The 18,003-nt window shown below is 40.6% G+C and overlaps 1 protein-coding gene across 2 annotated transcripts in view; it reads right to left on the bottom strand.

Annotated features, from left to right (window-relative positions):
* LOC104605371 (uncharacterized) overlaps window positions 1–18,003 on the bottom strand; it is a 57,069-nt gene that overhangs the window by 20,409 nt on the left and 18,657 nt on the right. For both annotated transcript variants that reach the window (XM_010270108.3, XM_010270107.3), the window contains exons 4-5: window positions 9,211–9,337; window positions 8,818–8,931 (exon numbers count right to left, since the gene is read on the bottom strand). In XM_010270108.3, coding sequence (XP_010268410.1) covers window positions 8,818–8,931; window positions 9,211–9,337 — 241 coding nt within the window. The remainder of the gene's footprint in view (window positions 1–8,817; window positions 8,932–9,210; window positions 9,338–18,003) is intronic.

The raw sequence follows: 18,003 nt of genomic DNA, 5'->3' as shown, positions 1-18,003 counted from the left end.
TGGTGGAAGAACGTCAACAGCCCTTCAGTCATCCATTTCTCCTCTCTAGTGGCATTGTAGATTTGGTCATCCTTCGCTGAAAGTGTTGCAGTCCTTAGTCCCTTCATTGAGTCAACTTTTTGTTTTAGATTGTGAGTCATGTCAATTTGGGAAACACCATCGTGTTCCCTTTCGTTCTAGGGTCGATAACCGTGTGTCGAGTCTTTTTTCTTTAATTCATTTAGATGTTTGGGGTCCTTATAAAGTGATGTCATATAATGGATACAGATATTTTGTTATTTTTGTTGATGACTGTTCAAGAATGACGTGGCTCTATTTAATGAAAGAAATAAGTGAATTATTTGCCATCTTCTAGAAATTTTATGCTGAGATCCGCAATCAATTTGGCATTCACATCAAAATTTTCCATTCTGATAATGGTCGTGAATACTTGTCTTCATCTTTTCAAGAATACTTGGACCAACATGGCATTATACACCAAACTTCCTATGCCTACACTCCGCAACAAAATGGGGTTGCTGAGAGAAAGAACCGACATCTTGTAGAAATGGCACGCTCCCTCATGCACCACATGAATGTTCCCAAAACCTTTTGGAGCGATGCAATGCTCACCTCTTGTTTCTTAATTAATCGGATGCCCACGTCTATTCTTGATGGTCGTTCTCCTTTTAGTGTCTTATTCCCCAACATGTTTCTGTTTCCACTTCCTCCTCGGGTATTTGGGTGTGTCTGCTTCGCTCATAACCTGGGTCCCGGGACTGACAAGTTAGATGCACGTTCCCTGAAGTGTATCTTCCTTGGCTATTCCCGAACTCAGAAAGAGTACAAGTGTTATCATCCCAGTTCTCGTCGTTCCTTGGTATGTGCTGATGTTACATTCTTCGAGTCTACTCCGTTCTTCGTGGGGTCCGGTGATGCTGCTTCCTCCACATCACCACCTCTTCCTCTTCCTGTGGCTGATCCACCTCTGGTTCCAGTCATGCCTACGTCCTTGCCTCCGGTGCCACCGTCTGTTGACCGTCCACCCATCCGTCACATGTATACACATCACCCGTGTGTACCGGCTACAGCTCCTCCGGCTTCATCACCGTCGACAGATCCAGCTCCAGCTCCGACACCAGCTTCCGACCTAGATCTTCCTATTACCTTCCGGAAAGGTAAACGTACCTGCACCCTTCACCCTATTTCCAATTTTGTTTCACTTACTCACCTCTCCGCCTCCCATCGCCAGTTCATCTCTTTGTTATCCTCCGTGACTGTTCCTAAGGATGTCCAGGAAGCCCTTACCTCTCCAGAGTGGTGCCGTGCTATAGAAGAAGAGCTCTCTGCTGTGCATCATAATCACACTTGGGACCTCACCGCTCTTCCTCCTAGGAAGCAGGCTGTCGGTTGTAAGTGGGTGTATAGTGTTAAGTACTTGCCAGATGGTCGTGTTGAGCGCCTGAAGGTGCGGCTGGTTGCCAAAGGGTACTCCCAAACCTATGGCATTGACTACATAGAGACATTCTCCCCGGTTGCTAAGATAAGGTCAGTTTGTGTCATCATCTCCCTTGCAGCTATGTATGATTGGCCTCTACATCAGCTAGATATCAAAAATGCCTTTTTGCATGGTGATTTGCTCGAGGAGGTCTACATGGAGCAACCACCAAGGTTTGTTGCTCAAGGGGAGGATGGTAAGGTATGCAGACTTAAGAAGGCTATATATGGACTTAAACAGTCCCCTCGAGCATGGTTTGGTAGGTTCAATGAGGTGGTCAAGAAGTTTGGTATGAAACAGTGCCAAGTTGATCATTTTGTCTTCAGTCTAGACTCTTCGGCAGGCAAAATAATATTGGTGGTGTATGTGGATGATATCGTTGTGACTGGGAATGATAAAATGGGCATTGACAGATTGAAGGCATTCCTACAGGAACACTTTCAGACAAAGGACCTTGGCAAGTTGAAATACTTTTTGGGCATAGAAGTAGCAAGATCTAAGCATGGCATTAATTTGTGTCAGAGGAAATATGTGCTTGATTTACTGGAAGAAACAGGGTTGCTGGGTACTAAACCGACTGAGACACCTATGGAAACAAATACGAGGCTGAGCAGTGATATAGGTGAAGTATTTGAAGACCCTGGCAGATACCGACGACTTGTAGGCAAACTAAACTATCTAACCATTACTCGGCCAGATATTTCATTTGCGGTTAGTGTGGTGAGTCAGTTCATGCAGAAACCTTTGGTCCCACATTGGAATGCAGTGCTAAGGATTGTGAGGTATCTGAAAGGAGTTCCTGGTCGTGGTTTGTTGTACAGGAATGGTGGAAAACTGGTAGTAGAAGGGTACACTGATGCTGATTGGGCAGGTTCTATGTCTGATAGACGATCTACCACAGGCTATTGCACCTTTCTGGGGGTAACCTGGTAACGTGGAAAAGTAAGAAGCAAACAGTTGTGGCAAGAAGCAGTGCAGAAGCAGAATATAGGGCCATGGCACATACTGCTTGTGAATTAGTGTGGCTAAGGAACCTTCTACAGGAGATAGGATATGACATCAGTACTCCAATGAAGCTCTATTGTGACAATCAGGCAGCGGTTCATATCTCTTCCAATCCGGTGTTTCATGAAAGAACCAAGCACATCGAAGTTGACTATCATTTTGTGAGAGAGAAGGTGCTGAATGGAGTGATAGAAACTGCATATGTTAGTATGGGAAGCCAGTGGGCAGACTTGTTTACAAAAGGTTTGAGTCGGGGGAGAGTGGACTACATATGTAACAAGCTGGGATTATATGATATATACTCACTAGCTTGAGGGGGAGTGTTAGTGGTGTTAGTGAAGGGGTATTTTGGTCTTTGCACTTGTTGAGAATTTTGATGTGTACTGTTATGTTAGTTCGAGTGCCTCTTACTTAAATAAGGGCACTTAAGTCTTTTCCAATAAGTTAATAATATAATAGCAGGTCTGGCCGAATCTAGGGATAACTTTTTCTCTAATTCGAACCAGACCTTCTCTCTTTTCTCTCTTCTTCTTTCCTCTCCTACTTCTACTTCTTGCTGTTCACATTACTTTACTTTACAGTCAACGAACAAGACAGAATTCTAGGGCAAGTCGAACTTCAACACTTCTTATTCAGATCTTGAGCCCATTTCGGTTTCCCATGAAGATCCCAGCATGTATCTCTGGTGTGTCGTGGTTTCTGGCAATGAGTACACCACAATTTTTCTTTATCTTCCGTTTTTTTCTGGAGATCTCCTTTCCTGGAAGAATTTCCCACACTGGTAGAGACACCCCCTTTTGCTGCCAACACAACTGCACCTCCACCAGGGTTGTTCATCAAATTCCTTCTGCTCTCTTCAGATTGTACAAGAGCATAAACTTCCTGAACTGATGGAAGATCCTTAGAACTGAGAATCTGGACTCTGATAAATTCATACATAGGGTCCAAACCATGTAAGAAGGCAAACACTCTCTGCTGGGAGACAAGTTTCTTGTACAGTTTTGCATTCTCGTCACATTTCCAATCCACACTCTGATAATGGTCCAACTCCTTCCAGACAAAAGTCAAGTCAGAGTAATATACCGATAGACACCTCTCCCCATGTTTACAAGTAGACAACTCTACCTGTAGTTGATAGATCTTTGCATAGTGTCGCAGTTCTGGGTATGTAGATTTTGCTTGTTCCCAAATCTCATTTGCCGTTTTAGCCCACATGAAATTCTTCCTTATTTGAGGTTGCATAGAGACTAAAAGCCAAGACATAACCATGTTGTTTTCCTGATTCCATCTATCATATTCAGCACTCCCAGAGTGTGGTTCTTTAATTCTCCCATTAATATAACCCATCTTCGCCCTTGCAGTGATGTACAACTTGATCCCTCTTGACCACTCTAAGTAATTTAAACCATCAAGAGGGGCAACAACCATGGGAAAGGATAGGTCTACACCCCACTCATTCCATTCAGCATTGAGGAAACTCTAGATGTAGCAGAATCTTCACCACTCATGATTCCAGATTTAAAAACAACACCCAAAAAAAAAAAACAGGAACACAGCCTCAAAGAGTTATTACAGAAGGTACCAGCCACCTCCAGACCTTCAGTCCACCAAAAAAAACTGTTGTTGCAGCACACAAACAAGGTCCTTATGACCTACGGTTTCACAGGGTTCCAAAAACAAAACTGCTGTTGCAGCACATAAACAAGTCCTTATGACCTACGGTTGCACAAGGATCAAACAACCCCACAACAGAAAGAAAAGGAAGAGGTGAAGCTCACCACACATCTAATCGGTAGACCTGGAACAGGTCCAACATCAGGGCAGCCGAACAGTCAATGAGAACAAAGGAAAAAAAAAAAAGAGGTTACTTCAGTCGAACACCAGGGGAGCCGAACAGCAGATGGACAGCAGATGATAATTTCTGAGAACCCGTCACCCTCAAAACAAAACCTTCTACATGCTGGAAGCCGAACAGCAAATGGACACAACAGGAAGATAAAGAGACAGACTGCTCGACTTCACCTTTCAAGCCTGGACAACCTGCTCTGATACCATGTTGTACAAGAGAAAGGGAGAGAGAAGAGGAGAGACGAGAGGACTGAGAGCCCAAAAGAATACTGCAGGCGTGCAGTATGTTATTATTCATACTAGGGTGGCCGTACAACTTAAAAATAAGAAGTACCCCTGTGGTACCATACATATATAAAATAACATCTATTAACATGCTTCAAAAAAGCACACGCCTCGCCTTGTGCCTTGCACTTCAAGCACAAAATGGTCATTCCGCTTTTTTTGTGTCTTTCACTTTTAAAACATTGGTATCCATTCCTAGCAACCCTTTAGAACCTAAATCTCTAGGCATGCATGTCAAGTTGGTTAAGGCTAGTACTAATAGTCTCCCTATTTGTGAAGATACTACAAACTGCCAACCATTGCTTGTAGCTTGTCTTGAAAGGAAGTTAGTTGGTGAGAAAAGGAAGGAGAGAACGACTAGGGAGATTGACATTTTGGGGCAAGGAGAAAGGATCAAGAGGTTGGTGTGTGATTATTTAGAACAAATTAAAGGCCAATAAGGTTACTTTGAAGAGAATGTTGATGGTGGAGTACTGACTAGGAGGGAAGTAGAGGAAGAAGATAGTGAGGGGGGGGGGGGAATGTGTAAGAAGGGTTAGAATCCATCATATGGATGGTCAAACCATGTTAGATGGTTGGGCGAATTTCAAAAATTTTCCTAACCCATCTTGGGAACCGATTTCCCAGTGATTTTGAAAACTGAAATTTCTAAGTCGATCTTGCATTGAACCTGACTAGATTTGAAACCAAATTTAAAATTAATTGTACTTAATACGGAGTCCACAAATCACAGCTCCCAGAGTGGTAGTTCATGCCCAAAATCAGTCCCAAAAACCAGCCTCCAACTGAAAATGGCGCAGCGAATGAGAAGCCGATTCAGCAACACTGTTTTCTGCAAAACTGTTATCCAACTGCCTTGGATCAACTGGGATTTGTGAGCCTGATTTACCCAACGTTTTTCTTGCAAAAGCACAATGGGAAAACTGGTAAAAATCAATTCTTTCAATGGCTAGGTCGTGATAGGGTTTCTGGGAGAGAAGAGAGAAGAGGAGAGAGCAAGAGAGTGATGAGAACAAGTTCTTTCTGCCCTCTTCCTCTTAATCTTCTTTTATGGAGCACTCTCCTAATCTAATTAGGAGATTATCCAAATCTGATTTGGATCTGGACTCTTTTAAGAGATAAGCATTATCCTCTTAAGAGGATAGATGCTTGATACCTAGAACCACGCCCAGTTTCGACCCAAATCACATGACAACTTGACAGCTAAACTAATCTCATTAGTAATGAGCCTTTGGCCCATTTTCTTTAAAGGCTCACGTCTCTAGGTGTTGCATGGACACTTTGAGCCTGATTTTGTATGGTGTGGGACCACCACAAAGGTCTCACACAAGTCCATGAGGGTAGAGGTTAGGCCGAATTCACTGCCCAAGACATTGAACCCCTGAGCCAATCACATGGGCTCAGTCTGGGCCCAACATTTACACCTAAATGATCCTTGGATCAACCATTGTATAAAGACCCAAGGATAATAGACTTATGTGAGATAAAGCCCATCGGGTAATCAGCCCCGTAATAGTCTCTTACACTTAACCTCTCGGCCCACAATCATCAGAACATTGCCCAACAAGGAAGGACCTCTCCCTTAGCTACAAGGTGCAATGTCACACTCTATGCTCGGATGAATCCCGGGATTAAAACCTTTTGTAAACCTTTTTCATAAAATAGTAATATAACATATAAATATATTTTGCAAAACCAGATTTCAAACACAAATGAAATCCACTACCGGTAATTTAAGCTTCCATCAGAGAGAGTGTAAATCCCGATATTCACTTTATTCCATAAAGGGGTTGATGCTATCACTATGATCACCCACTCAAGTAGTTTCCCAAATTGGCCCAACATGCCCAGATATTTTAACCCGTGAAAAGGCAATCCGGTCCACTACTTAGTGTAGTATCATTATCAAGTTTAGGGTTATGTGTAACCTTCCAATTTTGCCCATCTATCTCCCAAGGTCCAAGGCAAAATTGAAAATTGGTCTAGGTTCAGTGTTTCTTCCAAACACCCACTGTCTGTGCTTGGGGTATAACCCTAGCAGCTAAGACAAGTTGCCCCAACTATTTGGCAGCACAACAATATCAACCTTGTCAACATAAACTCCCCAAGTCTATCCAATATATGTGCTTGGGGTCTAGCCAAGCCCGACTAATAACGAGTTGGGCCATCGGGCTACCCGACCCATGAACAGGTCTAATATATATATATATATATATATAGAGAGAGAGAGAGAGAGAGAGAGAGAGAGAGAGAGAGATTTGGACTTTTCATGGAAGTGCAACCAATGGCTGGGATGTTATACCATCAAGGGCTACTATGGTTTCTCCTTGGAAGTTCATCCGTGGAGTTCTTCCTAAGTTTCTAAACCTTATTAGGTATGACATTTTCTCTAGAGATAATGTTCTCTTTTGGAAGGACCTTTGAATTGGCAACTCCACCCTTAAAGATCTTTTTCCTTCCTTGTACTCCCATTCCTTGTTCAAAAAGGAACCAATACATCGTTTTGAGTCCTACTCCTCGTTGATCGGGTTTAACTGGAATTTGTAATTTGGTCAGGAGAGATCTAAGAGACCATGAGTTCAATATGGCAGTCTCACTTCTAGATGTTCTTGATTCTGTTTTTTTTTTTTTTTTGACTTTTCTTCATCAGATGGCCTTTTTTAATGAATTCGTCAATGGTCGTATTTGGACTCCTCATCCCAAGGGAGTGTTTTCTTGTGCCTCTTTCTTCTCTTCTTTATGTTCAACCCCTGGTCCTCAACCTTTCCCTATGAAAGAAATTTGGTCTAAAACCATTCCTCCCATGGTTGAGGCTGTGTTGGGAAGTCTTTTATATAAAAATTAACACTTTAGATGCTTTGCAAAAACGAAGACCTTATTTGTGTATCTCCCCAAATTGGTGTACCCTTTGCAAAGCAAATGGAGAAAGTTATTACCATTACCATCTTCTAATCTCCTTCCCCTTTGTTGTAGGTATCTAGGAAAAGATTTTTGGTCTTTTTGGTAACAGGTGGAGTGTGATCATATAGATTGGAAACCTTTTTGACCCTATGACCTTTAGCTGGTCGAGGAGAGGTAAATTCATGTGGAGCTGTGTCCAGGCTGTTGTGATTTGGACAGGATGGAAAGAGAAGAATAGTAGAATCTTCAATGACAAGGATGAAGCGGTGTTGGAATGCATAGTAAATAGGGCTATACATTGGGCTAAATCTCTATCCCTATTCTCAGAATTCTCCTTTGATGATATTTGGAGGAATTGGAAAGCTGTAACAAGAAGTTCTACTGTGAGGGACAGACACATACTAGTTGTAGATTGGAAACCTCCAGAAGACAGTTTTATCAAGCTAAATTTCAATGGCAGCAATCTAGGGAAACCCATGGCGAACTGGTATAGAAGGAGTTTTTAGAAACTCTAAAGGACACATTCTTTTTGTTTTTTCAGATGTTTTGGGAGTTGGGGATGCAGTGTATGCCAAGTTCTAAGCAGTCTTGCAAGGGGTACAAATTGCTAGACCTAAACTATGACAGATTGCTAATTGAAGGTGACTCTAAATTGGTAGTAGGGTGGCTAAAGGAACCAGAATCTGTGACTTAGAATTATGGGGAATCAATGAAAGGGTGTAAATGGTTAATTAGAGACATCATAGCTAATATCCAGTGGAAAAGGAGGTCAGCAAATGGGACGGCTGATTATTTTGCAAAAATGGGGGTGCATAAATCTGGACTTTTTCAGGCTAAGTTGTAGTTCTGTATCTGTAATGGAGGCTGCATCTCGTGCCTCTGTTGGGTTGCTTTATTATAATACTTTTCTGTAACACTTTATCTAGTTTATAATAAAATATCATTATTTATCAAAAAACCAACATCGTACTATTGCTCTACCTTTGCACTCAACCCATCTTTAGTCTTATCAATCAATACCATTATCATCAGCAAGCAACATACACCATGGGACCTCCTATAAATGTCTAATTAGATCATCCATAACTGAGGCAAAAGGATACTATATCAACTAACATGCAAGTATGCATGTATCTATGTATTTATAATAATGTATGTATTTTTTTACTTTTCTATTTTTTGTGTTTTTTCAAACAAAAGCAAATAAACTTCAGTCATTTCCTTCAAGCGTGTTCTTCCACGATGCAAATATAAATTGGAAAGCAATGAGAGAAAAGTAATAGAAAAATCTATAAATTTACCAATCATCTCTTCCTTCATCTTTTCTCGTTTTTCTGCCGCTAATGGCTCCAACCGCCTTGTGTTTATAATTGCTTGTTTATTTGAAGGATCCAATTCCAAGATTTTTTTCATGTCTGAAAACAAAAAAAAAATGAAAAGAAAATACATTGAAAGAGAGTCTTTGTGCATTGCAACACAAGAAAATTGACCTATGTAATGTTAGCATGTTAAGTTTACCAATCAACGAAATTCTAGGTAGTGTTGGTATTGAAGTTACTAAGAAGAAAAAAATTGAAAATGACACGAAAAAAATTGAAAATTTTATAAAAGAACTGAAGAAGAACAAGAAACTAGTTTTGTAAATATAATAAGAAATTAATGCATATAAGAATATTTTTTTATTCCTTAAACACCTGCAATGGCCTCTTCGTAATTTTCAAGTTTTTCATGTGTCTCTCCTCTTCTAACCAGAGCTTTCATGTACATAGGATTCAACTCCAATGCTTTAGTGCATTCCTTAATTGTGTCATCATATCTTCCCTGAGACAATATTGAATATTACAACAAAAGAAAGAACATTTCAATTACAAATCTGGCAAAGCTATCAAAGAACATTGTGGTTAAATGAAAGAAGGCAATAAAAGAAGCAAACAGGCGAGATTGACAGCAACAGAAATGAGACTCAGTAACCACATTCTTCAGCAATCAGGAGAACAAAAATAATTGCATAGAACTTGCAAAAATATCTCTTTTCCTTTTTTTTTCTTTTTTGGATATGTAAAATGTGCATTGTAGTATAACAAACATCATAGCACAAGGAAAATCCTTTTAACCTTACAAATTATGATGAATTACCACATCTTAATATAGAAAGTAGGAAAATGCCAGTGTCTTAAATTCTAAAATGCCCAAACCCCAAGAAAACAACTGCTTCCATTTTTTATTAATGTCATATACCATTCTTTGTAATAAAGGTTTTCTAGTTTCTTTCCTTCCAATAAATTATTTCCAAGAACTTATTGAAGACTTGTTGGACTTGGAATGAGCTGCACTAGGTTGCATTACTAAGATATTAAAGCAATAGAAAACCCCTGGAACCAGGGTCTTGGGGACACTTATATTCATGCAGTTATGCTAACTCCTAAAGGGGAGGTGGGGGAAGTAAAGTGTAGATTTTGAGTGCAAGGAGGTATCATTTGAAGACATTAGAGGTTAAGTCCTCTTTCTCCTCGCTCTTGGATCCTGGCCACAGACTTGCTTACTATGCATCAGCTACAATGATTTAGTGATGAAAGTGATTGATATTTTTTAGTTTCTCTCAGTGCCCCCTTGGGGGCAAAACTCTCCTATCGTCAGTGTGAGTTATAGTTTGGCAACAACTTCCTCAGGAGCCTGCTCTCACTAAGTTTGGTGGGATCTCCCTTTTCAGGGATGGTAGGCAATTTGGCTCTACAGTGATCCTATAGCTGATTCCGGCACCTGATTAAATCTGAGGTGGTTGACCTTTTACATGGACCCACATAGCAAAGCATCTAGCCATCTACAGATGTCCCCTTTGTGGGGAAGGGAACTCAATCAATATTACCAATTGTTAATGAAGTTTTTGTAGATGGCATTAGATGTTGGCTTATTACCTTAATGAAGTCAAGGAGATGTTTCCTTTGATCTCAAACAGGAGAGAGCATAATTCAGTAGCTGATGGTCCAGAAATAGCTGATTGCCTTCTCTCTTTTCCTTTCTTAAAAGCCATCAACTTAGCCATGCCACCTCAGCTATGCCTCAACTCTCACCTATATTTGTTCAGCTGCAGATAAGAACCATCAATCAGAAATCCCATAGAAAATACCTATCAATGGTCTATCAGATTCTGCACACACATGGACCTAATAGATGGTTGTGGAAGCTAAGCACTTCTAGCAGTTTGATACAGCTAAGGAAGACTTGGTTCAATCTAAAGGAAGCCCAGGACTCCATCCGATGCAAGCATGGAAGAAGAAACCCCCCATATTCTGTTTTTTTTTTTCTAATCAGCAACAAACAAGAAGAATTTTATTAATGTGTAACAGAACCATACATGAAGTTCAAACAGTGGACAGCCTCAGCTAGCCACATCAGAATTACATAACACAAAAGTCCGCTTTAGACCACTACTCCCCAAAACAAATTGACCTTTCTGGCTCCATGTTTTGCCGATCCATCTGCTATACTGTTTATAGCCTGAGGAACCCAACTGGTTTTTGTGTTTAGCTGCCTCATCGAATCTGTAACTTCACTGAACAAATGCCTATACATCCGTGAGCTTTCCTGATTAGTCTCCAACCACCCTGTTACCACCTTAGAGTCAACGATGACATTAGTGTAGTTTAGTGCTCTTAATTTCTGCAGCCCCATATTCTTAAACCAGTGTCAATTTCACAATTTGTGGTGATGTGAATTTTGGTATTCTTGACTTTTCTTCAAATTTATTTTCTAGTTCATTTGTGCATTAGGAATAGGGTTAATCATTTTCAAGGGTCAAGGTAGTTTATAGAGTCTTGTTAGAGAGCTTTTAGAATTGAAATTTTGAAGATAAAATTACGTTATTTTTCTTTCAGCCTATTTTTCAGGGGTCAAAATTTGTCAAATTTATATGATTTTAATGTCCTTGAATAGGTACTTAAATTATCTATCCAACAAGACCAAAATCTTGTAAATATAACATGTTTTGAGTGAGTTATGATCATTTTACATATAGATTATTAGTATATGCTAGGATTTGGATCCATGTCCTATTTCTTAAGGTAAATCTTGGAGTTGTTTTGGTTAGTTTAGTTGTTGTAGGAATCGGTTAGCAAAATGTTCAGAATGTTATCTATTGGGTTGTCATAGTTTTGAAGCATTTTGAAATTGTTTTGCATCGGTTATCTACTTGAAGTTGTTTCTAAAAAGAGATCCAATCCCATATGTTGAGTCTTTAAATAGAGTCATTTTAATTGCAATTTTCTAATAAAATGAATGGAATGGAAGTTTTTTTCAAGTTATTTGTACCTAAAAGTATGGTATTCTTTCTCTCTTTTTCTTCTGATAGAGCAACATTTCTTCTCTCTTCTCCATTCAAATGTGAATCCCTTTCTCTCATAAGTCAAATCCTTACTTCCCCTTCCTTACCCACCGCATTCACCCTAGTATGACTTTCTCCTTCCCGTCCTTCATAGGGGTGGCAATTGGACAGGTTTCGGTGGATTGGGTTTTTGGGTTGAGTTTCAACTCATCCATCTAATTGGCCAACCCAATAATTGCCCATTTAAATAAAATTAAATGAGTAGAACCAAATCCAAATGCACCTTGAGCTGACCCAACCCATTAACCATGTAATGCATTAAGTCATATGTTTTAAGCCATTGTGGACTTGCATGTTGCACACACCAAGTAATATGATGTATAAGGGTTAATCCAAAACGTGGCACTCTTTGACCATTTGATACACAAAGCAGAAGGCCCTAAAGAAGAACTCTCAGTAGGATGGCAAACTTATTATTGAGATCTAAAAAATGGTGTCCATCACAAATTAGGGATTCCTATTTTCTATGCCATGGTATGAAGCCTACTTTATTGTATATAAGTTTGATGGCTCATATGAATCTAAGGGTGATATACCACATGATATTTTAGTCACCAAGAAGATCATCACAGATGCTTATCCAAACTCAAACATCGAACTGATACCATACCCATGACCATCCAACTCATGAAATTCTTTCTACAGTAATAAACTAAAAATTAAATTCCATACAATCAGTTTAATTTGTTCTGATTGGTACTATACCACATTTGTACAGGGAATGATTCGGCATATAGTAATCGTTCTATTAGGCAACCTCATCAATCACTATCTGGTAGAAATACAAGCTTATAAACCGAATTAGTATGGTTGACCCATTGGGGTTCCTGTTAGGACCCCAGATGAAGCTAGGAACCTCAGGCCCAAGACTGAGGTCCAGCAGACTGGTTATTGCACCTTTGTAGGAGGAAATTTGGTCTCTTGGAGGAGTAAAAAACAGTCTGTGGTTGCAAAGTCAAGTGCAGATGCGGAGTATAGGGCTATGTCTCAAGGAGTTGCTGAACTATTATGGTTGAAAAATCTGCTCACTGAGCTAGGTGTGTGGGATTCAAATCCTATGTCATTGTACTGCAACTACAAGGCTGCAATCAACATTGCTCACAATCCAGTTCTACATGAGAGAACCAAACATATTGAGATTGACAAGCACTTAATTCATGAAAGAGTTGAAAGGGGTGAAATTTGTGTACCATTCATTGAGTCTAGGGAACAAGTGGTTGATGTGTTTACAAAGGGTTTGACTTCCCTGAGCCATTTAGAGCTATGTAACAAGTTGGGTATGCATGATATCTACAACCCAACTTGAGGGGGAGTGTTGTAAGGTGTTTTTTGTTATGTGTTTTAGGTGCAGGGGTCTTTCTGTAATTTTAATATTTATTAATATAAAAGGGGTCGGAGGGGTCCTCTCTCTGTATGAACTAGATTCAACCCCTTACTGCTGTCTTCTTTTCTTCTCTCTTCCCTTCTCTCCTCCTTTCTTCTCTTCTGTTATATTTCTTCCCCTCACATGAGGTATCTGTGACAGATTACAAAAGATGATTTTGAGTAGGGCCCAATGGTGCAACAAGCTTTCAAAGATCTGAAGGTGGATGTCTCTTCATTCTTCACCTCCAACGTTAGCTCTACCTGGCTTAGCCAAGGAATTTACAATAGAATGTGATGCCTCTGGCATGAGAATCGGGGTTGTTCTCATGCAAGAAGGGAAGTCATTGGCATTCTTTCCTAAGGCATTATCCACTCAAGCTCTCTCCAAATCAGTCTATGAAAAAAAAAGAGCTTATGGTAGTGGTTTTACCAATTCAGAAATGGCATTCATACCTAGCGGTCCAGATATTCACCATACGAACTAACCATTGAATACTGAAATTCTTGCTAGAGTGAAAGGCATTGTCAGATGAGCAGTAAAAATGATCTCTAAGCTATTACGGTACAATTATCAGATAGAGTATCGAAGTGGGCTTTCCAATAAGGAAACTGATGTTTTGTCCAGGTAGCCAGAGCTTGGGCTGATGCTAGTATACAGGCCTATGTATCCCGTAATTGATGAGATTAAAAGAGAGGCAGTAGCCAACAACAGATGGGCAGCTCCAAGGCATTAGAGAAAAATGGCCGAGGACCCAAGCTAGACACCCAGTTACACTGTGAGGGGTATAGGCCATTTCTCCAAAGGCTGGTTAGTTTTATCACCCACTTCGGCCCATACTCCCATTCTCCTTGATTTGTATATCACCTCAAGCAGAACACTTAGGGGTATTCCAAACTTACCAATAGCTTCCTTCTCTATTTTACTGGACTGGAACAAGGAAACAGGTAGGAGAGTATGTGGCAACCTGTTGCATTTGCCAAGGACAAAAAATATTAAACTTAGTTGTCGGCGGGTCTACCACAGACCCTCCCTATACCGAGCCAGGTTTGGGAGGATATCTCAATGAACTTCATGTCTGAGTTACCAATTCAGCTGGAAAATCGGTGGTGTTGGTGGTGGTTGATTGATTTAAAAAATATGGCCACTTCATGGGTTTACCACACCCTTACAACACTGCTATGGTGGCTGAGTTGATTGTTAAGGAGGTAGTCCAGCTACATGAAACACTTCAGAGCATCATCTCAGATTGTGACACCCCCAATCCTCATGAGAAAGTTTTGGGAAGAGTTCTTTAAGCTTCATGGAGTGCAGCTACAGAAGTTGACCAGCTACCATCCTCAAATAGATGTCCAAACAGAGATGGTCAATTGATGCCTAGAGACCTACCTCTGTTGCTTTACCAATAGTCATCCCAAGCGATCAATGAAATGGCGGCTATTGTGGGCTAAATGGTAGTACAATACCACCTAACAAGCAGCCACAGGAATGACCCCTTTTTCAAGGTCTTATACGGCCACTATCCTCCACTAGTCCTGCCATATGAGAAAGGGTTCACTAAAGTTGCCTCTCTCAAAGAACACATGCTACAGGGAGATGCTATCTTGCAAGAACTAAAGGCCAACCTACTCTAGTCTAATCTAGCAACTAATGATGAAGGTGTATGATAACAAGCATCACCCAGTTGAGTATAGGAGTGGCAACGGGTAGGGTACCCGTGCAAATTGCCCTACCATTCCCAAACCCGCCTATGTACCCTTGACCACAAACCTGTCCCAAACCCATCTAATTTTTCCTCTCAATTTCCCAAACCCGTTAAACCCATCCCACCCGACTTGAAAAGTTAATTAACACTTTCTACTAAAAAAACTTTATTAATGCTAAAGCATGACTTGAACCCAGATCAGTTAAATCAGTTAATGGTAGGCCGAAACTCTTAACACTTTAAGCCACAAAGCCATATCGCCTTTTGTGACATTTAATGAAATAAAATAATTTTTATTAACTTTCTATTCATCCAAACAAACAAAACATATTTACGATTAGCAATTCCAACTAAAAATTAAAAGAAATAATATTTAAAATTAGCATTTTATAAATAAATAGAACAAATAATCTATCAAATCCAAATTTACATCAAAAGAAGATTTTAATCCCAAGAATTTATACAAATAAAATATTAATAATAGAATAATTATCTTAGTACTTAAATTTATAAATTTGAGCATGACATATATCTTACAATTTTTATATATTTTTATAGTTATTAGTTAATATTTAAATTTATATTAAATAACATTATACTTATCATTTAAAAAAAAATGTTTACAAAATATTCAAGAATATAATATAAAATTGAATCTATCAAATACACTAATTTACATTTATATGAAAAAAAAAATGAGTTTTAGTTTCAAAAAAATTATAAAGTTCAAATTTTAATAATGACATAATTATTTCAGTAATTAAAAATTATGAATTTGCATATGATATATATCTTAGAAAATTTAATAGATTTGATAAATTTAGAGTAAAAATTATATATTTGTATAAATTGTTAAATGATTATTTAATTTATATTTGAGAATTTAATATTTCATTGGCCTTTTTGTTAATGCTAAAAGGTAAAAATAATAAAATAGAAAATGTTATGGGCCCGGGTGTAGGATCTCGTCACGGGTCGGTCCACGGGGAAAACTCCTAGCCTTCCCTTGCCCTTCCCTTTGTGTGCTGACCCTATTGTGGCGAACTAGGGGGTGATTTGTCCAAGAGATCACCCTAACTCTCCTAAGCTCTTTCTTGATCGAAAATTCAATGCCTTTATTCCAATTCCAAGCTCCTTTAAATAGGAGATTACAAGAGGGTTTCCTTGTTGTATTCGGCTAGGATAATCCATCTCTTATCGAAACTCAAACTCCTACTTCTAATGGTAATTAACTTCCTATTTCTACTGGTAACACAACTCCTACTAAGAACAGGGGATAAGTAGATGGGATAAGGGATAAGGTAAGCTGGCGGTGAGTTGGCTAGAGTGGCAAGGTAAGTGGGCCCCTGATGAGCTGTCGTGTGGGCCCCCCCTTCAGTGTTGCTGCCCTTCACTGCTGCTGCCGGCCGCGGTGGTTAGGCTCGCCTACGAGTGTGTCTATTGCTTTTGTGTCCGCAACATTACACCCCTCTTGGACTACGAGCTTGTCCTCAATCTCGAATTCAGGATGGGTGTTAGAAACACCGTCAAAGGAATCCTGGATAGGTGGAATGGCTTTGCCCTCCTGGATTGGGTTCCCATGAAGGGGGTTCCTCTTCATCTTCCTCTTGTTTCACCAGGAGGCAGAAAAGTCTCTTGCACTTGTGCCCTGCTGAGTAGAGTTCCTCGCAATTAAAACATTGCCCCCTCGCCCTGCGTTCTGCCATCTCAGCCCTGGACAAGTGCTTAATAGGGGGTGTAACGACGCTGCTCCCTACACTGGATGCTGATCTGGGATTGGTGCTTGTCTGTGGCTTCCGTTCTTGCCTGGTTGCTGAGTATGGAGCCACTCCGAGTGGTTCCGGGGATGCCCATGCTGATGGAGGCCGCCCCATACTGACGGTTCTGTGGCTGAGCTGTAGTTTGCGTTCGAAAGCGCATGCTAGGTTCATGGCTGTGACCAGCCACCCTTAGGGGTTCTGCTAGCCCTGCGGTGAACATATCCACCTGCTGGTCTGGGCGTACTGAAGAAGCTCTGGCGAGAAGGGTCTGAAATTGCCACTGGTACTCGGCTATGGTTCCGGTCTGCTTGAGGTTAATTAATTCTCCCAGGGGGTTGCTCGTTAATGGGGGTCCGAACCGAAGGAGGCAGTATGACTTGAACTGATCCCAACTAAGTCCTAGTTCTTCCTGCTCCACTCAGTAGAACCAGAGTTGCGCTTCGTCTGTCAGATGGAACGGGCTAGGCTGACTTTATCCTTCTCTGTGCGCTAATTACGAAAGAATTGCTCGCAGCGGTACAGCCATCCCAGTGGGTCGCCGCTGCCGTTGTATGAGGGAAACTCCAAACGGCTATACTTGGGAATAACTGCAGCTGTCAGGGCAGCGATCTGCTGTTCACTAGATGCCTCTGCCCAGTCCGAACGGCGACTATTTGTGTTGGCAATTCCCTCATAACTCCTTTCTTTTTTGGAGAGGAATGCTTCCAGCAAGCGTCGCAGCTCCCGGACATCTTCCTTGACTTCACGAACCTCCATGCTGGTCTCTGCAAGCTTGTGTTCCAGTTCGTGGACCCTGGAAGACAGCGGCTCCTGTTCCCCCATGACGGTAGGCTCTGATACCAGAATGTTATGGGCCCGGGCGTATAATCTCGTCACGGGTCGGTCCATGGGGAAAACTCCTAGCCTTCCCTTGCCCTTCCCTTTGCGTGCTGACCCTATTGTGGCGAACTAGGGGGTGATTTGTCCAAGAGATCACCCTAACTCTCCTAAGCTCTTTCTTGATCGAAAATTCAATGCCTTTAATCCAATTCCAAGCTCCTTTACATAGGAGATTACAAGAGGGTTTCCTTGTTGTATTCGGCTAGGATAATCCATCTCTTATCGAAACTCAAACTCCTACTTCTAATGGTAATTAACTTCCTATTTCTACTGGTAACACAACTCCTACTAAGAACAGGGGATAAGTAGATGGGATAAGGGATAAGGTCAGGGATAAGGGATAAGGTAAGCTGGCGGTGAGTTGGCTAGAGTGGCAAGGTAAGTGGGCCCCTAATGAGC

This window comes from Nelumbo nucifera, chromosome 8 (assembly GCF_055504915.1).
Source record: "Nelumbo nucifera cultivar China Antique chromosome 8, China Antique-T2T, whole genome shotgun sequence".
NCBI lineage: Eukaryota > Viridiplantae > Streptophyta > Magnoliopsida > Proteales > Nelumbonaceae > Nelumbo > Nelumbo nucifera.
The sequence above is the reverse complement of the archived record's forward strand: the minus strand, read 5'-3'. Positions and strand labels throughout refer to the sequence as shown.